Source organism: Lagenorhynchus albirostris, chromosome 9, assembly GCF_949774975.1.
Source record: "Lagenorhynchus albirostris chromosome 9, mLagAlb1.1, whole genome shotgun sequence".
NCBI lineage: Eukaryota > Metazoa > Chordata > Mammalia > Artiodactyla > Delphinidae > Lagenorhynchus > Lagenorhynchus albirostris.
This window is the reverse complement of record NC_083103.1, coordinates 938,904-963,731: the sequence shown is the minus strand read 5'-3', so window position 1 is coordinate 963,731 and position 24,828 is coordinate 938,904. Positions and strand designations below refer to the sequence as shown.

At 66.3% G+C, this 24,828-nt stretch overlaps 1 protein-coding gene across 5 annotated transcripts in view; it reads right to left on the bottom strand.

Moving 5' to 3' along the window:
* The window catches only part of BRSK2 (BR serine/threonine kinase 2), a 63,240-nt gene extending 38,863 nt beyond the window's left edge, over window positions 1-24,377 (bottom strand). For all 5 annotated transcript variants that reach the window (XM_060158175.1, XM_060158178.1, XM_060158176.1 and 2 more), the window contains exon 1: window positions 24,249-24,377. In XM_060158175.1, coding sequence (XP_060014158.1) covers window positions 24,249-24,342 — 94 coding nt within the window. In that variant the 5' untranslated portion in view covers window positions 24,343-24,377. The remainder of the gene's footprint in view (window positions 1-24,248) is intronic.
* Between the last annotated feature and the right edge of the window lie 451 nt (window positions 24,378-24,828).

Here is a 24,828-nt window from a genome sequence, read left to right as displayed (position 1 = left end):
ATGGCCTGCCCATAAATACATGTAATGAGTTTTATAATAATAGTGCAATGAAGCGGCTTCCCTGGTTGGCGCAGTTGTTGGGAGTCCACCTGCTGATGCAGGGGACACGGGTGGGTGCCCCGGTCCGGGAAGATCCCACATGCCGCGGAGTGGCTGGGCCCATAAGCCATGGCTGCTGAGCCTGCACGTCCGGAGCCTGTGCTCCGCAACGGGAGAGGCCACAACAGTGAGAGGCCCGAGTACCGCAAAAAAAAAAAAAAAAAAAAAATAGTGCAATGAAAAAGAAAGGCAACTGGGAACTCCAGGAAAATCAAAGGACTCTTCAAGAAAGTCATGGTGATGCAAATGGAATGTGTCAAGAACATAAACATTCATGGGGTCTCAGAAAAGAGATTCCGCGGATGGACTCCAAACCCGATTCTCCCAACTCCTTAAAGACCAGGCCGGCGCACAGGCACAGCTTCCTTCAAGCGGGTCACATGCCCAGGACGGGTGATCCCGGCACACTACCTAGCCCAGCATTGACCAACAATTCCCGAGTGACATCTAGGAAAACCCTCTTTATGATTTTTCCCTTTCGAGAGTCAACCAACAGTCAATCCCACGAGGCATGGGTGGGGCTGAAGGACAGAGATTCTGTTCTTAAAAAAAAAGGTAAAAGTATCTGCTAGAAAGGAGGATGGGAGGGAAAGAGAGGCGAGGACAGCAGTACGCTCATCTGCTGCAGCTAATGGACAAGACAGGCGTTTACTGCGGTATCTGCAAGTACAGAGGAACCCAAGGACGCCCCGGGAAGAGCCACAGGTATCCACCTCGGGGGCTTGGGGGGAGATGCAGGGGTCACTGGGGATTGCCTAACTTGACCCGTCAAGACCCTGAGGTGTGAGTTCACCCCCAAAGCAGTGCAACTGGAAACGGTTCAAAGAGGTAGCCTTGGGGGCAGCGCTCAGCAAGCCATCTGCGCCCGGGGCCCCTCCGAGCGGCCAGTGGACCAGGGTGCACTCTCGTTCCCGCCACAACATCGCAGCAACTGGACCAAATAATCTTACGTCTGGTGAACCTAGTAAATGGTAAATTATACGGGCTTGTGCTGCACAAGGTTTGGGGTTTTTTCCTCACTTTGTTTTATTGCATTTCACTCCCACGGACACATCGATGCACCGCTGGGCCCCACCCTAGTCAGAACACAGCCCTCGACAGTGTGGCCTCTCTCCCTCCCCTGCAGCCTGGCTTCCCAGCCGCGGCCCCTCCCCAGCCACTCGGAGGCCACACTGCCCTGTCTACTGGGAGGTGCCCCCTGCACTGGACGAAGCCCAGGGCTACCACAGGAACCAGTGGTAAACTGTCCACCGTGTTGTTCTGGGTCCCAGCTGGCAACGGACCTCAAACTCTCGACTTGTCCAAATCTGTAAAAACTGAGACACAGAACAGAAGCGCTGAGAGCCCAAGGCTGGGCGCCCAGGGCTCCCACAGCTGCCTTCCCAAGCAACAGTGGCCGAGGGGAGCCGTGGCCACCATGGAGCCCAGGACAACAGGCAGGCAGCAGCCCAGGGAGCCCCCACCAGGACCAGGACCACCTGCGAGCATCACACAGATGTAGGCGGGTCACACCCTCCCTCTGAGCCAATACATTCTGCAAAGGAAGAGAGGACGGTGGTAGGGTGGGCAGTGGGGGCCACCCAACGGGTGGGGGTAGGCAATGGGGGGGCCCTGTCTATGGAGACGTTAACGGCAAAAATAAACTGACTAAAATTGGGTCTATCAGAAAGCACTGTGGCCGTTCTTCAAACAATTAAACCTAAGGGTCACCATTCCCAGGTGTGTCCCCAAAAGAACCGAAAGCAGGGACTCAAACACACCCGCAGCAGCCAAACGGGCAAACAACCCAAGTGCCCATCGACAGATGAACGGATAAAACAATGTGCTCCGGGGGTGAGGATTCGGCGCTTCCAACGCCGGGGCCCGAGTTCAATCCCTGGTGAGGGAACTAAGATCCCGCGAGCTGCGCGGCATGGCCAAAAAAGAAAAAAAATGTGGTCCATCCGCACAAAGGAATATTGTTCAGCCTTAAAGGGGGACACAGGTTGACACAGCTACAACCTGGACGAACCTTGAGGATTTTCTGCTCCGGGAAAGCAGGGAGACACAAAAGGCCACATATGCGTGATTCCATTTCTGTGAAACATCTACAATAATACATAAACCCACAGAAACAGGAAGCGGATTAGTGGCTGCCAGGGCTGGGGAAGGGGCATCAGGAGCCACTCCTTACGGGCTCCGGGTTCCTCTGCGCGATGAGACTGTCCTGGAAGCGGAGGCGGTGACCGCACCACACGGAACACGCTGAGCGCTGCAGAGCTGTACGTTTTAAAATGGTCCCTTTTATGTCACGTGAATTTCATCTCAACTTTTTAAAAAAGAAAGACACGGGTCTACTTTTTGCCACCACACACCGATGCCAAACGTCAGCGATAAAATAAACACCCATCTCCCCTAAACGCAGTCCGTCACCCTCCCAGTTCCAGACAGTCGCTGCTCACAGGTGGGTCTCTGTCCCGTGTGTGGAGGCGGCGACAGATGCTGCATCTACATGGAGGGCGAGTCCTCCAATCCCGACACATGCCACCTTCTGCAGGAAGAAAGTTCTGGCTGCCACTCGGAGGCTCCCACCGCCCCAGAGCCTCCCCTGCGCTCACGGCTCAAAGCAATGACACAGGGTGAACCTCGGGCTGTGATGTCTTTGGAAGGTGCAAACCTTGGTTCATACACGAAATACTTTAGTATCTTGGAGTCTGAAAGTCAAGCCTTCTTTTTAAATGAATCCAATTAATTAATGAGAACAGTTTTAGACCCAAAGAACGAGTCAGGAAAGCAGTTATCACTGACTGTCACCGATTATCACCAAACACACTTCTGCCGTAAGAACCGTTCAGCTACGGCCTGTTCTGGATGTCAGGATGCGAGGGGGCACCGAGCCCCCAGGGAGGGGCCGCTCTCCACGGGGGTCCGGCAGGGCTGGGGCAGGCTGCCACGTGTCCCCACAGGTCACCAGGAGGTGCCACGGGCACGGGCAGCCCCACTCACATCCCAGGCCCCGCGGATGAGCCTCTGGCCCCCGAGGGCGGCCCTAGTCCCCTGCCCTGCAGTGCTGGCCACTGGCTAGGGCTGCCCTTGGCTTTGGTGTCCCTAAGCCCACCCCAGGTGGTCACCTCCTTCTCTCTGCCTGCAGCCAAGGCTGGGACCAGTGGCCAGGGCACCTGCCCGGGAGTCACAGCTGCCCTGCCCCTCGAGCACCCCAAAGACAGTGTGAGGTGGAGGCAGGGGTAAGGCAGGTTCCGCTGACCCCGGGGCTCAGGTCAGGACCCCTCCTCCTGGCTCCCACCGGCTCCGCCCAGGAAGGCACCACCTGGACTCGTGGGGGACAGGGGAACAGTGTGGGGATCCCCCAAGACAGGGCTCAGCTTCCGCACCGCAGGCCCCAGACGCCCTGCGCCCACTCCCTTCCTGACGGGGGGCTCTGTCGGGGAGCTGGGGGCTGGGCCGGGGGCAGACAGCAGCACACCTGGAGGTGAGGGACGGGGCTGAGGGTGCCGCTGGCGGGGCAGGACGGCCACAGAGCCCCGTGTCTCACGCCTCCTGCAGCTGCACCGCAGTCCCCTGGCATCTGCCTGGGCACCCCGCCCAGCCTGGCTGCCCCACGTCACGTCATTCAGCGGCCTCACCCCAAACTTGGGCTGGCTCTGGCCTGCCCCTCCCCCACCTTCCAGGAACAGTTTTCTTAAACTGAAAACAGTCCAATTAAGTCCCCCCAGAAAAGGCGGGCATTTTACCAAACCAGCCACAAAATTCTCTGGCTTCCCTGCTGGCAGGCAGCTGCCCTTGGTCTCCAGTCACTTCCCCAAGGGTGGGGGCGTTGCAGATGCTGCCCTGACTCTGGAAACAGCCCCGGGGAAAGGGCTGGTGAGCTGCGCCCACACCGGGGCCTGGGCTGACCCAGGGGTCCTTTCCCCCCTCCCCCCCAGGGGCCTGCAGGAGGCAGTGCCAGGGGCCACGCTTACCCTGCACAGAGGGGCAGCACGACCACTCTCACCCCAGGCCTTGCTGCCCTGGGACTCCAGCACAGTCTCCCCGGGGTGGGGGGCGGGGGCGGGCACAGGGCAGAGAGAAGAGGGGCCCCCACCAGCCGGCTCTCTGAGCCACTCCCCACCCTGGGGACAGGTCACTGTGTCTGCCCTGGATGCTGCCTGGGCTACACTGCCCCTCCCCCCCGCCCGACCCACCCTCCACCCCTCCCCCTTCCGGCTAGTGCCAGGCAGGAGTCGGGAGCTGCCCGAGAGCCCACCGTCATGGAAAGACACACACACGTGTGGCTTTGACGTCCCCACCCATCACCACACACCTCATTCCCCCAGAAAGGTCAGGAGTCAGCCTGCAGCCTGGGCCCCTCGGACCCTCTGCAGTGAGCGGACCTCGACCCAGGCCCCAGGCCTCCTGCTGTCCAGGCCCTGAAGGAGCCCCAGGCCCCCCAAGGCGGGGTGGGCGGGGGGTGGTCAGTCTCACCCGAGTGCCAACCCAGGCCCTTGACAAGTCCGGAGAAAGGGTCCCTGGAGGGTCTCCGGGGATCAGCGCTGGGGCCTGGGGCTCCAGAGATGGGGTCCCCCGGACTGCTGAGAGTGGGTGGTGGGGTCAGGGCAGAGCCAGGACAAGCTCTGTGGAGGCACTGAGCTGAGACTGCAGGGGGACGTGGCCGGATGCTGGTGATGGGTCGGGGCCCCACGGGTGCTCGCAGGGCGCTGGGGCACACCTGGCGTGCCGATCTGCTCGGCGGAGACCCTGGCCTAGGCCTGAGCCCTGGGAGCCACGAGAGGTCTCAGAGAAAGGGGCCCCAGAGCCCTCCGGCCAATCTTCGCGAGGAGGCTGGGCGCGGGGGCTGGTCCTGGGCGGGGCCACAAGCCTGCAAAAGCAGCCGGAGCCCTGTGGGCGGGGTAGGAGGAGGGGCCCTGTCCCCGCCCCCCATTCCACCCGAGCTGTGCTGTGCTGGGGCTCAGGGCCGATGCAGGGCCTCCGATGCCAGACTGGGCTGGGGAGCCCGCCCTGCAGTGGCCCAGGCAGGGGTCTCCAAACCTCAGCAGGTGACCGGCAGCTTCCTCACCCACGGGGTGGGCGGCACCAGGCCAAAGACTCAGCTCAGGCGTGCACTCTGCCCTGGGAACCCACAGCTGGGGCTCAGCTGGGCCTGATGGACGTGCACAGGGCCCTTCCCCCCTCTCACGCTCACACACGGCCTCACGCTCACGCTCCTGGGGAACAATCAGGGCCGAGCCTGGACTGGGCCTGCAGGTCGGGAGGCTGTCTGCAGGAAGCGCCTGCCTGGCCTTGGGGAGAAGCGGCAGGTGCAGTGGGAGGGAGGGAGGGAGGCAGGTGCAGGGGTGGCGGTAAGGGCCCTGCTCAGGTGATCACCCCGGAAAGCCTGGGCCCCTTCCCTCCCCCCTCTCCACAGGCAGAGGGAGGCTGGCCAAGCGGAGGGGTCGCAGCGCAGGGCTGGCTGGGACTCGGTCATCCTGGGATGGCGCCCCGTGGCGGTCGCCCCTGCAGCCGGTGGCAGTACAGGGTTGAGGCTCCTGTGCTCCCGCCGGGTCTTCTCCCCATCCCCAGGCTCGCGGGGTGTCCAGGTGGGGGCACTGGTCTCTTTCTGATTTGCAGCCCTGGTCCAGGAGCCAGGGGAGAGAGAGAGGGAGGGGCGAGCAAGGGGGGCCAGGCGGCCACTGGGAGCCGGGGCGGGGCCGGCACTCCAGAGAAAAGAAGCTCAGACTTGGGTTTCTGTCTAAAACCTGCGCTGTGAACGGGGGCTGCGCTGGGGGCCCAGGGGAGGAGCTTGCTCAGCCGCGTCGCCAGAGCCCCGCCCTGTCCCTGAAGGATCCCAGCTGGTCTCCAAATCCTGCGCCCTCCTCATACAAAGCCCTCCCCCTCCTCTCTCCTGCCAAACCACCATCTGTTTCCATGACAACGGGAGCAGGAAAGGCAGGGGCACCGAGCGCTCTCCCCCACCCCCTTCCTTCCTGCTCCCTTCAGCTGGGCCCTGGACTCAGAGCAAGCCACTGGCTGCAGCCCTCACCGGCCGCAGAGACCCCTGCCCCCAGCTACCGGGCATGGCCTCAGCCGCCTCCTGCACAAAAGGCCAGGCGAAGGGCCCCCACTCCAGCTCCCCCCGCCCCCACCCCCGCCCCCTGCCCCGCCATGGTGCCAGCCCTGCCCAGGGCAGGACCTGTCTCGCACCAAGGAATGGCTGGTGCCCTGTCTGGTCCCTGACCCATCTCCCATGCTGTGCCCCCACCAGCGGGGCCCTGGCCTGCTGCAGGCTCAGCCCAAGGAGCATCCCCAGGAGGCCAGCCTTCCCCCTACCCCATCATGAGACAGGCGTGGGCTCCGGGAGTCCTGGCTGCCCAGCGGGCGGTGCCCAGCAGATGACCAAGCCAGGGAGATGCAGCAGGCAGCCCCGCCTACACATGCTGCCCAGATAAACTCCAGGTAGACCAAGGAGACCCCCGAGAAGGAAAGCACCGCGCTCGTTCTGCGGCCGGGGCACGGCCATCACGGTGACAAGAAGGCACACGGCTGCAGCCACGTCACACCACACCTCTGCCAGGCGGACACCATGACTGCCCCTCTCACAAGGGCCCCAGGCTCAGAGAGGTTCAGTGACTTTCCCGGAAGCACCCAGCCCGAGACCAGGCGGAGTTCAGGGTTTTCCTTTTCCTTGTGTTTGTTGAGCCCTGGTTTGCTCCTTAAAACCTGCTTCCCCAGCAGTCTCCCCTTCTCAGCAGCTCCATGGAGGTGTCAGCGACGCGCACACTTAAAGTGCCGGAGTGTTTCTCCCTGGGCCCTGCGAAAGGGCGTCCCAGTGCCCCGTCACCCCGCCCTCCGCAGCAGCCTGGTCAGTGTCCACAGCCCACCTTCCCTGGGATTTCGTGTCAACGGAACCACTGGTCGAGCCACAGCCAGAGTGACTCAGAGCATCCCACCCCCAGACGGAGGGAAAGGCCCAGTGAACCCGGCCCTCGGATGTGAAGAGCTCCTTCAGAAACCCGCCAACGCGGCTGCTTCAAAGGAGCCAAGGATGAGACCGGTGATTCCCAAGAGAAACACAAACGTCCAACACACCAGAACAGGGGCTTCAGCCAGGCGGGCCAGGCCTGAGCCGGACGCACCCTTGAACAGGCGCGGGGCGGGCTGAGACGCTCCCAGTGCAGTCACAGCCCCCCAGGCTCAGGCACAGGCCCCGGCAACGGGGCAGCCAGGCCGGGCTCGAGGCAGAGTCACGGGGGCCACAGGAGCAGGAGGGCCCCGGCCCTCCCCAGTCCGTCCGGCTCTTTCTGCCCAGCGGCCCCCGTGGGCCTGGGAGGCGGGGGCGGGAGGGAGCGGGGACAGCTCGAGGCTGCAGTGTGAAGCCCCCCTGCCCCGTGATACCACGCACACCCCGGCTCCTTCCAAGGGCAGCTGCCCTGGCACCCGCCCACCGTGGTGTGGCCAGGACGGGGCTCCTTCCCACCACAGCGGGGACTTGCTTGGGGCTGTGGAAGGAACGCGGTCAAGGAGGGCGGGGTGTGGGCCGCACACAGGGCTGCAGGGACAGAACCAGGGAGGCCCCGGCTGTGCGCTGAGGGCCACCCCAGGTCCCCACACCCCCGGGCTGGTGGGAGAGGGCAGGGGGGCCATGGCTTCCTTCCTGGACCAAGGGGCCAGCCAGCAGGGCACCCTCTCCGCAGAGTCACTGCCCCAACCTCAGCAGCCCGGTGGTTGCCATGGTGACCACAACAGGGCTCCCCTCCCCCCCCAACCCCAGTGCCAACTCCCCACCCCCGCCAGGACCCCCTCCACAGTCCCACCCGCAGAAGCCGGGGCACAAGGGTGGACGCTTCTCCTTCAGCCGAGGTACCCTGGCCAACACCCAGAGCATGGAAATCATCGCCCCTACCTCCAGGCCGGGTCTCCCCCAGATGCAGCAGGGCCCCCCAGGACATCCCTCAGCCACACCACGGAAAGTCCACCCACGCAGCCAGTGTCCCCAAGGGGCGTCCACCTACTGTGTACTCAGCAGCACGTCCTGAGAGCCCCAGATACTCGGAGGCCTGACCTGTGCGCCCCGAGCCCCCTCTGCGGAGAGAGGTGGAGGGAGAGGCCAGCACCTGGGCCCCTCGGCCCTCTGACTGCAGCCTCGGGGCGGGATGGCCAGGGGGACCCGGCGGCCTTGTCTGGGGGGCACGAGTGCTGGGAAACCATCAGTTCTGGGGTGCGCTGGGGGAAGCTCCAGCCAGCAGCCAGCCGGGCCCCCTTCCTGCCCTGCCTGCCCATACTTCTGCCTGCTCTCGCTCTGAGAGCCTCTGGGAGGAGCAGGGCTTCCCAGAGGCCAGCGAGCGGGCCCCGTATCTCCGCTTCCCATGGTGGCAGATGACCACGTGAGCTTTTTATTAACTGCTTTATCAGTTCAACGCTGTAAAATTAGCCCAATGAAACATTTTGATTGAATTCAGTAACTATTCAGTAATTCAATCTGGTAAATTGTTGTTGTTGTTTTAAGCTGGTGCCCTAGTTTCAGAAGCCTTAGGACTGGGGACTGATGCTGGGGTCGCCTGCCAAGGGCCTGCAGGAAGGAGGGTGACTGGCCCAAGGGACCCAGGAAGGGGAGGGGTCGGAGGCTTGTGGGGAGCAGGTGGCAGGGGGCGCAGCTGCTGTGAAGACAAGGGTGCCGGGTCCCGCACGCGAGCAGCCAGCTGTACGAGGGGGCTGGACTCCAGGGGACCAAGGTCACACGTGCAGCGTGGACGCCATGCTGCGACGTGAGCATGCACCACCAGCAGCTGTCCAGCCCTCCAGGGACATGGGGGGGCAGTGGAGGGACAGAGCCATGGTGACCGGCAGGAGTGCTTCAAGGTCAGTGACCCAGCGCCTGGTGGGGGGGAAGAGAAGGGGTCGCCAGGACAGGAAGGCTGCCTACAGGCCAGGCCCCAGGGGGCTTCAGCAGCAGACACGGACCGCCCCCGCCCCCCCCCCCCCCCCCCCGCACCAGGCCTTCCCTCCTTCCTGCTCCACCCCCTCCAGGCCCCAGGGATGGTGATGGGGTTGCCTTGGTGACGAGGCTGGGATGCCTGCCCCGGGAGGCCCAGGCACACACACCAACAGCCTCTCTGGCAGCAGATGCAACGCCACACAACCCCACTCACACCTGCCAGGCGTGGGGGGCCCTCGGGGTGGAGCCAGGCCCAGAGCCGCTCACAGCTAAGCCAGGTGTGGAAATACCTCCCAGAAGCCCCTGGGCCTCCCCTCAGCCCCCACCCCGAGGGGCAGGAGCTGCAGGTGACCAGACGCCAGAGGCTGGCCGCGCTCCGCCCCTGCCCGCTTCCCAGCTCCCACCGGCCCCCTGGCCGCGCCTCCAGGCCCCGACACAGGCCCCAGCGAAGCCCTGTGCAGGGAAGGTGCCCCTCGTCTGCGGGCCGGCCTGTGGCCACCAGGCACCCCCGGCAGCCCCCTGGCCTGGCACACCTGGGAGGGCTGCCAGGGTTGGCCTCGGAAGCCACACGGGCACCCGCGGTGCAGCGGGCAGGGGAAGAAGGAACAGGAGGGCGGGGCGGGGGCCGGCGGCGGGGCAGACAAGCCCCCTCCGGTCTGTGGCCGAGATCCCGTGTCCCCACCTGGGAGGGGCTGGGGGCCAGAGGACCACTCTGCAGTGTCAAGTCTGCATTTATCATTGAAAAAGAAGCCCCAATCCACGTTTTACAAACTATCTGCTGAGTTAGTTGGTTTCCCCAGCCACGAGGTAGGTCTGGTGTCCCACCCTCCCCCGGGCCAAGAAGCCTGTGTCCCCACCCTGCTCGCGGGTCGGGGAGCTGCAGGCCCCACCCTAGACTCGTCCGGTGCCCCTGGGTCAGGGCGCCCGGGCGGGAGGGGCAGGCGCTGGCACCGCGGCACCTGCCCCGACCGCGGAGCTTCAAGACCGCTCATGGCGGGTGCCTGACCTGGGGGAGCCGGGGGCTGAGGCAGCTGCTGGCTGCCCAGGGGCCCGGCCAGTGCTGGGCACCAGATGGACACCAAGGCGCTGGGCCAGGCAGGCCGTGTGCAGACTGCTCCCACCTGAGCCAGACAAGTTCCCTGCCCAGGTCCCTGGGACGGACGGACGGATGGACGGAAGGATGGTCAGACAGACGCACACCCTGCCTGCGGTACCAGCAGGAAGTGGGAAACACGCCTGTGGCCCGAGCTCCGCCCCCGCCCAGCGGGATCAGGTGCCGGGAGAGTCTGCCCATCCCCAGAAGGGCGCCGGCGGATGTAACCTCCAGCGCGGGTAATAATAGAAGCTGCTTGGCGGTCAGCGGGCAGCTTCTCCGAAGGACAGAGAGGAGGAGAGAGGCAGAGACCCGCCTGCCCGCAGCTGCCCCCTCGTCCTCCCAAACATCAGCCCGGTCCCTGAGCGCCTCTGACTGTTTCCAGAAGGCCCACCTGCCCGGAGCTGTCCACGGTCACGGAGCCCGGGCAGGACGCCCACCTCTGCCACCTCCTCCCCGCCCCCGGGGCTGGCACCTGCGGAGCGGCCGGAAGGGCCGGGCAGTGGGACCTGCCACTCAAAGGCGCAAATGGGCACGAGGTCTCAGGAGAGGAGCCCAGCCCAGAGGGGGTGCAGAGCAGCCCTGCCCTGGTGCGCCACCCACAGGCCCCTGCTCAGGGTCCGCTGGGCCTCTGCCCTGACCCCCCGACCCAGGCAGCAGAGACTGTCCCGCACACCTCCCCCCGGCACATCCCCCCAGGGACGGGCAGGCAAGGCGCTCCATTACGTGTACATCTTTGCACCTGCAAACTTGAGGTTGGCCTCGGCGCTGGCCACGGAGCGCAGGCCTGGTTTATGAAGTCCCCAACCCAACACCTCCAGGAGACCGCCTGTCCTGAGGTGCACACACCAGAGAACCCCACATGGTCCTGCCAGCACGGGATCTCCAGGCTCTCACTCTGCTGACCCTGCTGACTGACCTGTCCCCACCTGCCCCAGCTCCTTGAGCAACGGGAAGCGGAGGAGCACGGGCGCCCCCCGCCAACCACTCCATCAACACCCACTGTGAGCCTCCCGGAGCTGACGGCCCCCCGCACGCCCACGCTGTTTCTGGGGGCCGCTCCCCCAGGGTACAGGCCACTTGGTGTCCAAGAGAAGAGGCACCCCCATGGGGATGGGTGCTGGCCTGCAGCCCCCCAGGCTCGGCAGGACTCACCCAAGTGGTGAGCTCCTGAGGCCCAGCAAGGGACCGCAGAGCCCCCAAGACGCCGCCTGGGGCACGTGCCCACGGCCACCATGCCCGAGGTCCTGCGCAGGGCCAGAGAGGCTCCCCAGGGGCCATCTTTTCTCCCCAAGGCCCACTGCAGCAGGCGGGGGGAGGCAGCCTGGGCCCCAGACCCAGCATGGACTGGCATGGACAGGCCCAGGAGCCAGCCTCCCCCGAACCCTGGCTGCCCAGTCGCTCTGCCCAGGACAGGACCGTCCCCAGCACAGAGCCCGGCCAGCTTCCCAGAGGTGCCCCCAGGTGTCCACTGGCCAGAGACCAGCACCTCCCCAGCACCACCAAGAGGGCTGCCAACCAGGCTCTGGTCAGCGCGGGACCCCACGCACACCACCTGGCATGGTGGGACTGGCACCCAGAGGCCACCCACCCAGGGTGACTCGGGATGCCACAGCCCCCTGGACAGAAGGGGCAGAGTAAGCCTGTGAGGTCAGACCCTGGCTGGCCCCCCAGCCCCTGCCAGGCCCTGAGCACCTCTGGAGGCCCACAGCACTGACCAGCCCAGCCTGGCCCCCTCAGATCCAACTCTCCTGCCCCACGAGCCTGGATCCCGACGGGGGCATCACCAGCACCACCGACAGAGAGCCGGTTCCCATGTCCCCTTCTGCAGACACCAGGGCCGTGCACAGATGCCCACAGGAGGGTGTGCACTGCACACAGGGTGGCGGGAAGCAGGGCCCCCGAGGTCAGAGGCCCTACAGCCAGCTGACGCCAAAGACGGGCTGTGGGACAGGGGTCTGAGCACCCCTCAGGCAGAGGGACCCAGGAGGGGGAGGTACGGACGTGGGTGGCACTGAGGGCAGCAGCCAGCTCTCTGAGGAGGCCGAGGACACCGTGTGCCCTGCCAGGGCCGGCAGCGAAGCTGGAAGTGAATCTGGGAACCCGGCCCGTAGACCCTGGGCCACTGGGCATCACCCAGAGGGGCCCCTGTAGCCCCCACCAAGCCCCCGACACGGCTGCCCTGATGCCCAGGCCGACGCAGCCCACGACCGCCCACAGACGCCCTCGGTCGCCCCGCAGCATCTGCTGGAGGGTGTCCTATCTGTGCCACTTTATGATTAGTTATAAATCCCTTGGGATTTGGGGTTTAGAGTCAGCAAACCTCCAATCAGAGACGAGCTCTTGCCCCTAGAGCTAAGCCAGCATCTAACCCTTCCCATCTGCCCAGTCCAGCCCCACCCCCCCTCCACAGGAAACAGTCCCTCCACCTCCAAGGCCTCGGGCCTTCCCAAACGTCTCCTGTCTCCGGTCTCCCCGCCGAGCCAGCCCAGGAGGCTGGTCTGGATGCGGGGGGTTAGTGGGGGTTGGAGCTGGAGGCCTGCCTTCCTGAGTCCAGGCTCAATTCCCCCCAGTGCCCAGGCCTGGGGAGGGGGCTGCAGGCATGGACTTTGTGGTCAGAGGACCCTCCTTGTGTGCACGGGGAGCTCCACAGATCAGCGCATGGCAGAACCAGCGGGAGGGCAACACCCGTGCCTTCACACCCACCACATCTCTGTCCCCATGGGTAGGGGCTCAGGTGGGCAGACCCCTGACTCAGAGGGTCGGTGCACAGCCCGGGCCCCAGCAGGTCTCCCCTCTCGGCTGCCCCAAGGCCACCACTGATGTCCCAGCGTGCTGCAGAAACTCCTGCATTTCATCCACCCTTGGGCCACAAGACCCTTGAAATAAGGGGACGCAGGAGGGAGCCAGGAGATACAACTGGCTGGTGTGCACCAGAGCCTCTCACGGTGTGCCTGCCCCTCCTTGGGGAGCCCAGGCGACGCGGGGCACCCACAGCCTACAGAGCACGGGGCCGGGTGGCCAAGGCCTCCCTGGCTGCTCTGTGCCCCCAACGGCACCCACACCCGGGCGACGGGGGTCTCCAAGGGCTTCTGGATGGGAGGGTTCACTGCAGCAGCTCCTGCCACCTCGGAGACACCAAGCGGACATCAGGGACGCCAGGGACTGCCCTGCAGAGTCACCTTGAATCAACCCCAGGGCCAGAGAAGGTGCCGGCAGCCTTGGAGAGCAAGCAGTACTCATGTTCACACTCTGTGGGGTCCTGGCCTGCCCCCTGCCCTGGCAGGTCAGCAGCAGCCCCAGGAGAACTGGCCACCAGTCCCTCCTGACTGAGGAGGGGAGTGGAGGCCGGGGTCTCCCCTGGGAGCACACCAGGCAGCTTCCCCCTTCCCACCTCCTCAGCACAGAGCCCAAGTCCCACACCGGGGAGACAGGTGCAGGAGCTCACCAAAGACTTGCAGACCCTCCCACCAGCTTGCAGGTCTGCCCAGCTGCAAAGGAGGGTTGAGGACAAACTGCTAACCGCAGCCCCCCCCCCCCGGGCCGCGGAAGCTGCAGACTTCAGCACTGCCGCGCTGGACAGCTCCCACGGACGGGCCCAGGGAGAGGGCCTGGCCCCGGGCTGCAGGGCCAACCCAGGCCCCTCGGCGCCCCCTCAGGAACAGGGGGCAGCCAGTGAGCGGCCCCAGCCTCGTCCCCACAAGCCGCCCTGGCAGAGCGCAGCAGAGATGGGGCACCACCTGAGGGCTTGCCGCTGCTCTCCTTGGAGACTTATGGAGGGGAGGGCAGGGGCCACCCTGCACAGTGCAGGGGTCCTAGGCTGCCTGCACACTGCTCACGGGTAGCTGGCCCCTGGACGCAGGGTCTCCTGGCAGCCCACGCCGTGTACGAACACGCTGGCCTAGAAGAGCAATTCTCCCAGGTCACCAGGGCCCACGGCTTCGCACAGAAGCAGGCGCGTTTGGGGAAGGCGCAGTGCCCCCAGCGTGAGCCCCGCTGCAGGAGGAGCGTGTGTCCCAGCCTCAAGCAGCCTTGACACCAAGCGGAAAACCCCAAACCCCAGAGAGCACAAGGGGTTCGAGCTCAGCGGCTCCTGTGTGAGGTCACGTGGAGCCACAGGCCAGGCGTGGTGGCAGAGGGCCTGGGGGAAGAGCTGGAGGCGTGGGCCGGGCGTGGGCAGGCTGACTGTCCACCCTAGGCAGTGGGTGCTCCAAGTGGGCCTCCGTGACAGGGCCACTGCAGCCAAGAGGGTGAGGCTGCACACGGAGAGGGGCCCAGCGGGATGTAAGGAGACCAGGCGCCTGGCGGAAGCTGGTCCAAGCTCCCCAGGAGGGCCTCCCCCACCGAGCCTGTTCCCTCACCTACACGCCCCGCCCAGGGCTGCAGCGGCTCGGGACCGAGGGACCAGAGAGTGACCGGCCGGCCGTCCTCACCTGCCTTACGTCCACCCCCGCAGGACAGAACCCAAACGGGGCACTCCTCACATGCCGTGACCCCCACTGGGCCTGAACCTCTGTGTGCGTGACGGCAGTGAAGCTTCTGGGCTCAGTGGACCCACCGCTCCCAGGCAAGGCCAGGCCTGGATTTCGCTGCTCACTGCACGCCGGCACCAATGACCATCACATCAGGGTCGGGGCGGGAGTGAGGGCGGGACAGGCCACAAGCACACACGGTTTCCTGTCCAAGTGGGGCCCCGCCAGCATCAGCACCCCTGGGAAGTCAGAAACGCACAGATCCTGAGGTTGAGGACCCCTGGGAGCAGCCCCGGCGCCGAGGCCCCAAGGCCTCCAGACGCCTCACGCGGGGGGCCACGGGGACTCGGGTTCCAGGAAACAGCCCTTACCCGCTAAAAATGCAGCGTCTGACTGTATTTCTGCCAGGCTGGGAAATCAGGGTTAACTTCTCAAGGTACTAATGGTGCTTCTTTTAAAGAGTCTCTGTCTTTTAGACCCAGCCCGAAATCTTTACATTTCAGGGAAGTCTGGGGGTGGGGGGTGAAGCAAACTGACCCCCTGTCTGTGTCGCTGGGCTGGGGTGGGCTCGAGGGGTCCAGGGTGCTCTTTTCTCTACCTCTGCCTCTGGAAATGCCCGTTTGCAGAGGGAAACGAGAAGCCGGCTCCCACGGCGGCCCAGGAACATGGGGCCTCCACCCCGCGTGGGCCCCCAGAACAGAGGCATCTTCCAGCCAGAACACAGCAGGTCGGGCGCAAGAGGTCAGCGGGGCGGGGCCACAGGCAGGGCAGGCCGCGTCGCAGGGCACCATGTGGCAGAGGGAAGGGACGAGGCAAGCCCCTCCCCAGCCCAGACTGTGCCCCCACCCCCGGGTCCCTCAGCCGCGCAGAGCTGGCGGCCCAGCTCTGCCACAGTCCGCATCCACTCTCCCCACTCACTGCCCCGTGAACAAGCGATGCACGAAGATACCACATCCGCGGGGACAAGCAAACACGATGCCCATCTGTCCTCCCTCGTCCTGTTTCCTCCTCGGCCCCCTGGGCCTGGGCCGGACGTGAAGGCTGAGCCCACTCTCAGGCCCACGGCCCAAGGGTGACACAGGCTGCCAGCCCCCTGCCTGGTCCCAAGCAAACACATTCCCTCGCGGTGTCGCTCACCCTCACTTCTGAGTCACAACAGGGACACGGAGGCCTGCAGACGCTGACCTTCCCACCCAGTCTGGGCTGGAGGCCCTGCCCCGGGGGCTCTGCACGCGGGCTGACCCCCGAGACCCTGGATGACCCCAAATGCTCTGTGCCTCCTGGCTGACTCCTGGGGGCGGCCAGAGTGAGCCCGGGACGGAGCGGCCCATCCAGCTCCTTCCTGGCTCCATTGGGCCAGCCAAGGGACTTTCTCTGAATGGTCTCGGAGGACCCTGAGCCCCTCACACACGCTCCAGGCGCACCCCTCTCCACAGGCATCGGGGATCCCCGCGTCCCCGCAGCTGCCCGCTGAGCACCTGCCCCTCACCCTTCAGAGAAGAAACCGGCTCCACTGCAGGCCCCTGCCAGACGGCAGAGCCTCTGCAGCCCCGGGCTCCCCACCGCCCTGCCGGCCCGAGCCCCGGACTCCAGCTCGGGCCCAGCGTCAACACCTGAGGAAGCTGGACCCGCGCGCCTCATACACCGCTGGACCCGACTCAGAACGAGGCGCAGGAAGCGCCCGGCCTCAGGGCCCCCGCCCTGCCCTTCCCTGGGGCTGCTCTGGCCTCGTGGCCTGTGATCCAGGCCAAAGTCGGCCACGGGCTGGGACCCGTCAGGTTCCCAGGCGGCCACCCCCCAACACGTAGGTCCCCCACTTACCCTGCTCCTCCACCCAGGCCAGCGGCTGCCAGCAACTCTAGAGTCGCCCGGGGCACCACAGCCAAGGCCCCCCACAGATGCCACATTCCTGGCCGGGCAGCCTCCTGCCGCCCCCGAAGAGCACCCCCGGCCCTGAGACGGAGCAGGAGCCCGCCACGGCCCCAGCCTCAGCTACACCACTTGGGCCATGCAGGCGGCCACTCGGGCTGCCCTCCCACCTCCGCCCTGGGGCCAGGAAGGCCAGCCCTGGGACCCAGTCTGAGCCCAGAGTGGGCAGCAATGGCGAAATGCCCCGCGGTGCTCCCCCACCCCCCAGCCCAGAACCACAAGGCCCCAGAATCTTCCACCCACCCTCGGCCAGGCCTGTGGGCACGGTCTGCGGGAGGCCCAAGTGGGGGCGGCCAGCCCTGGGGCCCTGTGTGGACGAGGATGTGACAGCACCTGCGGAAGCGCCTCTGTCCTCACAGGTCAGCGCCCCCAGCCAGGGTGTGTGTTCCCGGGATGCCGTGGCAGCGCTCAACAGGCATCGACCTCGGTGACCCCTGAAATCCACCCGGAGGCGCTGTCACCCCAGGGCACAGGGAAGAAACCAAGGCCCAGCAGCAGCCTCCCTGGGCCCTGAGGGACGAAAGCAGAACGAACGGGAAGAAAACCACCAGAAGAGAAGGGCCGTTTTCTCATCCCGGGGTTGGGGGGCGGTGCTCCCAGCTGCCCAGCTCCAGAACACTGGGCCCTCAGAGGCTGCAGAACAAGGCCTGGGCCGCCTCTCAGGGCCCAGCCCGCACAATCCCTGCTTTGTCCCTGCGGCCTCTGCCCCAACCCAGCCTCCATCCCATCCGGAGTCTGAGGCAGCTAGCTCGGGGCAGCCCCGCTTGGCAGCCGGCACCCCTGTCTGGGGTGAAACCTCGGGCAGGTGGGCGGGCAGCTCGGCCATCCCTGGCCAGGACCCAGGGCTCTGGGCAGGTTCATGGAGGCCCACCCGGGGCCCACCACCCAGTGGTGTGTGGTGGACACGTCAGCCAGCCCACAGGAGACAGTGGGGCTGGCCGGGCCTGGCACCGGGGAGAGCTCCGTTGGAGCAGTTGTCTGAAGGCACCAGCTTGCCCCATGTCTGAGAGGACTTCCTGCAGAATCCAGGGCAACGCAAGGTACCACCCACAGGGAAGGGGGTCCTTCCCCTCCCCCGAGACCCTAGATGGGCCCTGACAGATGCTGGCCTCCTGCTGGACACCAAGCACAGCAGACGTGCCCCCGACGTTGCTCCCGTCCATCATGGCCTCACAGAAGCACCCCTGCCGTCGGGGGGCCCGAGGCTCAAAGCCCCTCAGCTACGGAGCACCAGAGCCTCGGGGGCCGTCCCTGGCTGTACCTCCGGGACCAGAGGCACAGAACCACCCCATGAGGGTCCAAGGTGGCCTCGGGGGCCTGGGGGCCCTGGCTGTACCGCTGGGGAAGCCAGGCCACGTGGGCAGCACACAGGGCCACAGGCAGGCGGCAAGGCCTCTCAACCACCTCAAACGCCCTGCCACACGTGCGGCCGCCACCGTGCTCCCTCTCTGCATGGCAGCAGGCCCTGGGGAGCACCAGCGTGCCCCGCTCCAAGGAGCCCAGACTGTGCGGGGGGACACAGGCAGGAAGGGCCCCGGGCCCGGGGAGCTCCAGGCATAGCCCGTGGGCACGGGCAGACGGAGGACACAGCCTCCTCTGTGGGCACCACCACCCAGCCAGGCCCCCACAGACACCGGTTCTGTGTCCACTGGCCTCAAAGGCACCCAAACCAGAGCACTAGGTGCCCAGGAAGTCGCCCTAACGCTCCTCGTAGCACCCGCCACGCACCCTCCCACGGCACTGCTGACTCGGGAGCCCGGCTGACGCGGGCCATCCTCAGCGCGGGCCTCTGACCTGGCAGGACCTGTCTGCTCCGGGCACACGGAAGGTGCCGGCCACCGAGCAGGGCTCATGCGCAGGCAGAGAGGATGCAGTCAGTGCTGCTGCCAAGCCCACCTGCCTCTCAGATGCCAGCCTCCTCTCCCTCCCCTGACGTTTTCAGGCCCAGTGGTCGCCCCACAGATAAGCCCCAGTGATGAACACCAGGGGAGGAAGTAGCCAGAAAAAGGCGCGTGTGGGCAGGGGAAGCGCACGCTCGCTCGGGCCCCCGTCCAGGCGCAGGCCCAGGGCAGTGCCGGTCAGCCGCTGCCGTGGGCAGCAGGGGACCCTGCCTCCTGCGGCAGAGCCCTCGGCGGCCCCACACCGCCCTCGAGGCTGGTTGGGACGGGCCCGGAGGCAGGGGGAGCAAGCCCCGGAGGCCCCAGTCCACACGCGCCCCCAGCACGCACGGCCAAGCCTGCCGGTCACCAGCAAGGCTCGGGTACCCCTGGCCACCCTCCAGCAGCCCCCGGAGTCTGAGACCCCTCTGCTCCTCTGCCCTGAGCACGGCGCAGATGGCTGTATATCCAGCAGGGTCCCCCCGTGAGTCCCGCACGAGGACCTGCTGGAGACAGGCTCTGCTTGGACCTCGGAGCCGTGGCCAGCACCGGCCTGGCTTCTTCCAGAAAGAGCCAGGCCTGGCCTTGCCCCCCAAACCCGCTCCGGACAGACGGCTCTGGGGACAACAGCCGGCACGTGGTGGACAGAGGCTGTGGCCACAGGTGACGCACTCTTTCTGCATCATGCTGGGGGCCCTGCGGGCGGGGGACTGCAGGCCTTGATGCCCCCTGTGGAAAACCCCCAGCACGGAGGAACCCACGGCCAGAGCTGCACTGGGCAGCAGCCGGCTCTGCAAAGAGCATGTCTCACCTCTGCCCCCTCGCCCGGGCCTTGCCCTCTGCCCCGCACGCCCTTCCTGGTACAAACACCCCTCCCCCCATCCCTGCAGAGCCACAGCCAGTGGTGAGGCAGGCGGGACACGTGAAAACTCAGAGGTGCTCAGAGCCACAGGGGACCACGGTGGGTAGGGGACACTCTGGGACCAGGGTCCTAGGGCTCTGTCCACCCCAGGACCCTCCCATCCCTACCTTCAGGAAAATGCCTATCCTTTGAGGCGAGACCCCCATCGCCCCAGGAAGCCCGGTGCAGAGCTGCCCTCCATCAACAAGGACAGCCCACCCAGGGCCAGCGCTCGGCTCGGGGAAGGGGTTTTCCTGGGGGCGGGTCTGTGCCTCGGGAGGATGGCTGAGCAGCCTCTGTCCCACCCAAAGTCACTGCTGAGCCTTTCTAACCACTCCAGTGGGGCAGGGAGACAGGTGGGGGATCCCCACTGCCCCCCAAGGTCTGCCCACAACTATTTGAGAATATGGTCGTAACGTTTAACCAGGCTCGTGCAGTGAGCATCTGTGGGCTTTCCTACCGTCCCCCGGGAGCCACTGCCCTGGACCCAGTTCAGGTTCTGAGCCCATTCCCTCACTTATAAAACAGGTTAGATGGACCGAGGCCAGCCTGAGGCACAGAGCGGGGGGCTCTGGACTCAGCAAAGGGCAATGTGGCCTGCGACCATTCGGACCATGAGGCACAAAAGGCGGTCCACACGCGACCACTGGAGGCCACCCCTTCACTCTGCTCTGCCCACGTTCACTGTGCACCCCAAGTCCAGTGCCTCCAGCCACATGGGGAGGCCCACTCCTTCTCCAAGCCTCAGCCCTCCATGGCACCCCAGGCCGGATCCTGGGCCAGCCCCTGCCTGCCCCATCCCCAGAGCCGACGCACTGCAGCCTCTCGCTGGCTCAAAGCTGCCTCCGGACTTCCCTGGTGGTGCCGTGGTTAAGAATCCGCCTGCCAATGCAGGGGACACGGGTTCGAGCCCTGGTCCGGGAAGATCCCACATGCCGCGGAGCAACTAAGCCTGCGCGCCACAACTACTGAGCCTTTGCTCTAGAGCCCACGAGCCACAACTACTGAGCCTGCGTGCCACAACTACTGAAGCCCACGTACCTAGAGCCCACAGTCCACCACAAGAGAAGCCACCACAATGAGAAGCCCACACACCGCAACAAAGAGTAGCCCCCGCTCGCCACAACTAGAGAAAAGCCCGCGTGCAGCAACGAGGACCCAATGCGGCCAAAAATAAATAAATATTTTTAAAAATTAAAAAAAAAAAAAAGCTGCCTCCTTATGCTCTACCTTGTAAAGCTGATGCGGCCCCCGTACCCCAGGTGCCGCCCCGCCCGCCTCGGCCTCCGGCTCCGAGCTGGGCTCCCTCCATCTCTGGGCCATGGGTCACCGCAGGGTCTGCCAGACTCTCCCGCCAGCTCACCTGTCTCCCTCTCACACCTGTCTCTCCTCCCAGCTCACCCGTCTCTCCTGCTCACACCTGTCTCTCCTCCCAGCTCACCTGTCTCCCTCCAGCTCACCTGTCTGTGCGCCTCCCAGCTCACTTGTGTCTCCCTCGCTCACCTGCCCCATCCCACCCAAGGAGTCCTCTCCAGCCTGCCTGCCACCAGCACCCACATTAATTCTCCTGAGGGTCCCTCGAGAGCCTGGAGGGGGCTCTCCCCCTGCCCACCCACCAACCTGCGAGCTCAGCCAGATGAGCAGCAGGGAGGCCCCTCACCGTCCCCTTCTCTCTTTAGCTGGACCGACCCCTTGCCTGAAAGCCCTGTCTCAGTGCTGCCCCCCACCCCCATCTCCTGCCCACTGGAGAAGGGTTTCCGAGGGCGGGCTCCACATCTTACCGTGGACCTTGGCTCCAGGAAAGGCTCCCAGAGCCCACCGTCCTCCCCATTGAGCCCGGGGTCCTCCCGGCCTATGGGCGCCGAGCCCCACTTGGGCTTGCTGTGCCCTGGCTTGGGCAGGGCTCCTGATGGGGAGCCTGATGGGGCTGGAGGGGTGAAGACGGCACAGCCCACACCACTCACCTCCTGGGCCTACTTGGTCCCCGCTGGACCCTCTGGGGGTGTCCTCCCCACCCCCCAGCTGAAGAAGCCTCTCCTGGATGAGGGAGGGGCCAGGCGGAGCCTCCGCAGTGAACCCCACAGGGCACAGCGACAGCCACCCCAGCAGGCCCGGAAGGCCCCGTCGCTCGACCAGAAACCACGTCGCGGCCGAGGCGGAGGCACCCTTCCCGGGCTGCTTGCACAGGTGGCGCCAGGCCGTCAAGGAGAGCTGGGCAGAGCAGATGACTTCTCAACCACGGCCTCGCCAGCCCTGACGGGGAGGCCCAACCCAGCAGGAGTGACGGACCCGCTCCCTGAGCCCAACGCCAAACGAGCAAAACGGAACCAACCAGGGGCTAAAAAGGTGCAACAGAGTGTGCGCTGGACCCTGCCAGCCCCAGCCGGGCGGAAGAGGCGGCTCTGCCCACACCTGCACTCTGCCCCTGGCGACATCCCCATCCCGCATCTGACTCCCCAGAGGCGGCGTTTTGGGGGAGAGCAGCGGGCCCGCCTCCCAACAGGCCCCCACTCGGGACACGCAGCCAGAGTGCCCGGATCAGCTGGGTTGAGAGGCCCAGCTGCCCCACGCGGCCCACAGCCGCCGACGTCTACCCTCCTCAGCTCCCCCTTTACAGGACTTGGGCAGAGGGCGGGCAAAGAGCAGGGAGAACGGAGGTGTCCATGAGACGAGAAGGGCTGGGCTGGAGTCGAGGGACAAAGCACGGGCCCCACCGCACCCTGGGCCTGGGGGCTGCACGGCTCCGGGAAGCAGCTCCCAGCAGCACCGATGGCTGGCGAGGGAGGCGGCACACTTCCACCGAGCTGTCCTGGCAAGAAGCCTGGCCCCCAGAGAAGGTCAGGTTTATCTCGGGAGCGAAAGGACAGGCCTGGGAAATCAAGCTTTCCTGGCTTTTGGTGCCAAAGGGCAGCCAGCAAGCGGAGCAGCCGGGCCCGGCACACACACCGCGAGGCCCTACGTCCACCGGACTCCAGACGACCCTGCCCCAGAGAGGACGGAGAGACAGGCGCCAACAGGACAGCCTCCTCCCCAGCCTTCCTGGGAAGCAGGTGCTCCAACCGTCAGGACCCCGAGTGGCAGCTCCAAGCACTCAGGGAGGCCAGAAGGAACAGAGGACGGACAGACCCCCAGAGAGGGGGCCTCAACGAGAGACCTGATCCCACTCACGAGAGAAGGGCCTGAGGAGAGAGGCCGCTGGATGCAGGGGCCACTCAGAGCTGCTTCTAAACATCACACAGCCTGTTCACACACTGTACATCCTTTTGTGTTCGTTACTGTTAATTACAGTGGAACCCTCCTGTAATTAACTGTACGACAGAATAGCTCAATGAAGAGTACGGAGACCAGCCCCTACCCTGGGAGACCTGCGTATAATTCACGGCTGTCATCGCTCGCGCGCCGATGTTTCCTTATAATAACATTCTAGTGGTAAGATAATTAGATTATTTCACTGCCTCCTGCATTCTGCTGCCCCAAGCCCCTCCCCCACTGAGAATTTCACCAGCTACAGTTGTTCCTCCCAGGAAACATGCACATTTTGAACTCAGCTGATCACGGGCTGTCTGCCACCTCCTCTTCGAACCTGGCCTGCCACTCCGACTTCCAACAGCACTGCACTACTGCCCCGGGCCCCACGGTGCAAGGGCTGCCCGCCCAGCAGGGGGCGGGGGGGGCTCCCACTGCCTCTAGCCCAGACGCCTTCACGCGTTCTGCCTTAGTTACATCACAGCCCCTGCCCCCCACCCCAGCCCGGGGCTTGGCCCACTTTCCTTCCACCTCCAGGCTCCGCCTCTGGGCCACCCTGGGGGGCTCAGGGAGGGCCTGCAGCAAGCCTGGCTAGAGCGCTCCCTCCTGGGCCCCAGCCCTGCACCAGTGGGGTGGGCCCAGCCCTGCCGCACCCTCCTCCTCCCTTGCTCCGCTTGCCTGCCTGCCCTAGGTCTAAGGAACGTCCCAGAGAGGCAGGGAGAAGGAGGCAGTGCCAATCGGACCTCTGGGCCGCCAGGAGAGGCCCATCCAGGGAGAAGAAAGAAAATGGCTGAGCCCAGTGTCCCACAAAGCGACTCTGCGAACGCCCGGCCAGCCAGATGAGGGCACTGGCCTTGGGGCTGCGATCTAACCCAATCGCCAGAAGACGGCTGCCCAGCACCAGCCCCCTCCCCCCATAGGCTGGGGTCTGTTCCACCGCCGGTGTGGGATCCGTGGCCCAGGATCCGCGGTCGGGCCCAGTACCGGTCTCCCTCTCCCGCCCCTGGAGGAGTGCAGTGTCGCAGACATCCTGACAGGTTGGGAGAAGAGAGGCGCTGTCCAGCCCTCTGAGTGGCCCGGGCACTCTCCCACTCCCACCGTGGAGGGAGGTCCCGGCCTGGCCAAAGTGGCCCGGTCCCTGCAGGACGCGCATGGCGGCCTCGCTGCTCGCCGGCCGCGGGAGTTGGGGGTCGCGGCCGGGGTCGCGCGGCCCGGGGCGCAGCTGCTCGGGCAGCACGCCTATTAGCGCGGCCGCGGCAGACGGCAGATGGGCGCCCGCTCGGCCCCCTCCTCCCGCGGCACAATGGGCCCGGTCGCTCGGGCGCACAATGCGGCGGGGGCCGCGCACCTGCAGCCTGCAGCCGGGCCGAGGGGCGCTGGCCGGGCCAGTGCGCCGCCGTCCGCGCCGAGTGTCCTTGGGCCGCGCCCGGCCGACCGCAGCCGCGCGGCCTGCGGGGCTCCGCGGCGAGACCGGGCGCCCGGCCTCCCATTGTTCGCGGCCGCGGGCCGGAGACGTGGGCCGGGCCTGCAGCACCCCGCTCCGGGCGGCCTCCTTCCCGGGCCCCAACTCGGCGCGCCGGCGCCAGCCTCCCCGGCGGCGGGCCTGTGCGCCCCCGGCCCTCCCGGTCCCCCGGCGCCCCCGGCCCGCATCGGTGTTCCCGGCCCTCTGGGCCTTCCATGTGCACTGTCTCCCCGGCCCCGGCCCCCGCCGGCCCGCACGCACCTGTCTGCCCCTTGCCCAGCGTCTTCTCCAGCCGGTAGGGCCCCACATACTGCGCGTGCTGCGCCCCGCTGCCGTCCTTCCCCGTCGATGTCATCGCTCCCGGGCCCGGCGCCGGCGAGGTGGGCGCCCCGGGCGGGCGGCGGCAGGGAGGGGCCGCGTCCGTGCGCGTCCGTCAGTCCGCTGGGCCGGGTCGGCGGCGCCCGGCGGGCCGCGCTCGCTCAGCGCCCCACGCGCCTCCCCCGCGCCGCCGCCCCCCGCGCCTGCGCCCGCTCTGCTGCGGCCGGCCCGCGCTGCCTCCGCCTCTCCGAGACGACCGGGCGGGCGGGGACACAAGGCTTCCGCCGCCGCCGCCGCCGCCGCCGCCGCCGCCGCCGAGGCCCGCGCCCCGCGCCCCGCGCCCCGCGCCTCGCGCCCCCCGCGCACGCCCGTCAGTCCGTCAGCGGTCGCGCAGCCGAGCTGAGCCGAGCCGCCGAGCTGAGCCGAGCTGCCGAGCCGAGCCGAGCCGAGCCGAGCTGAGCCGCCGAGCCGAGCCGAGCTGATCCGCCGAGCCCAGCCGAGCTGCCGAGCCGAACCCGTACGA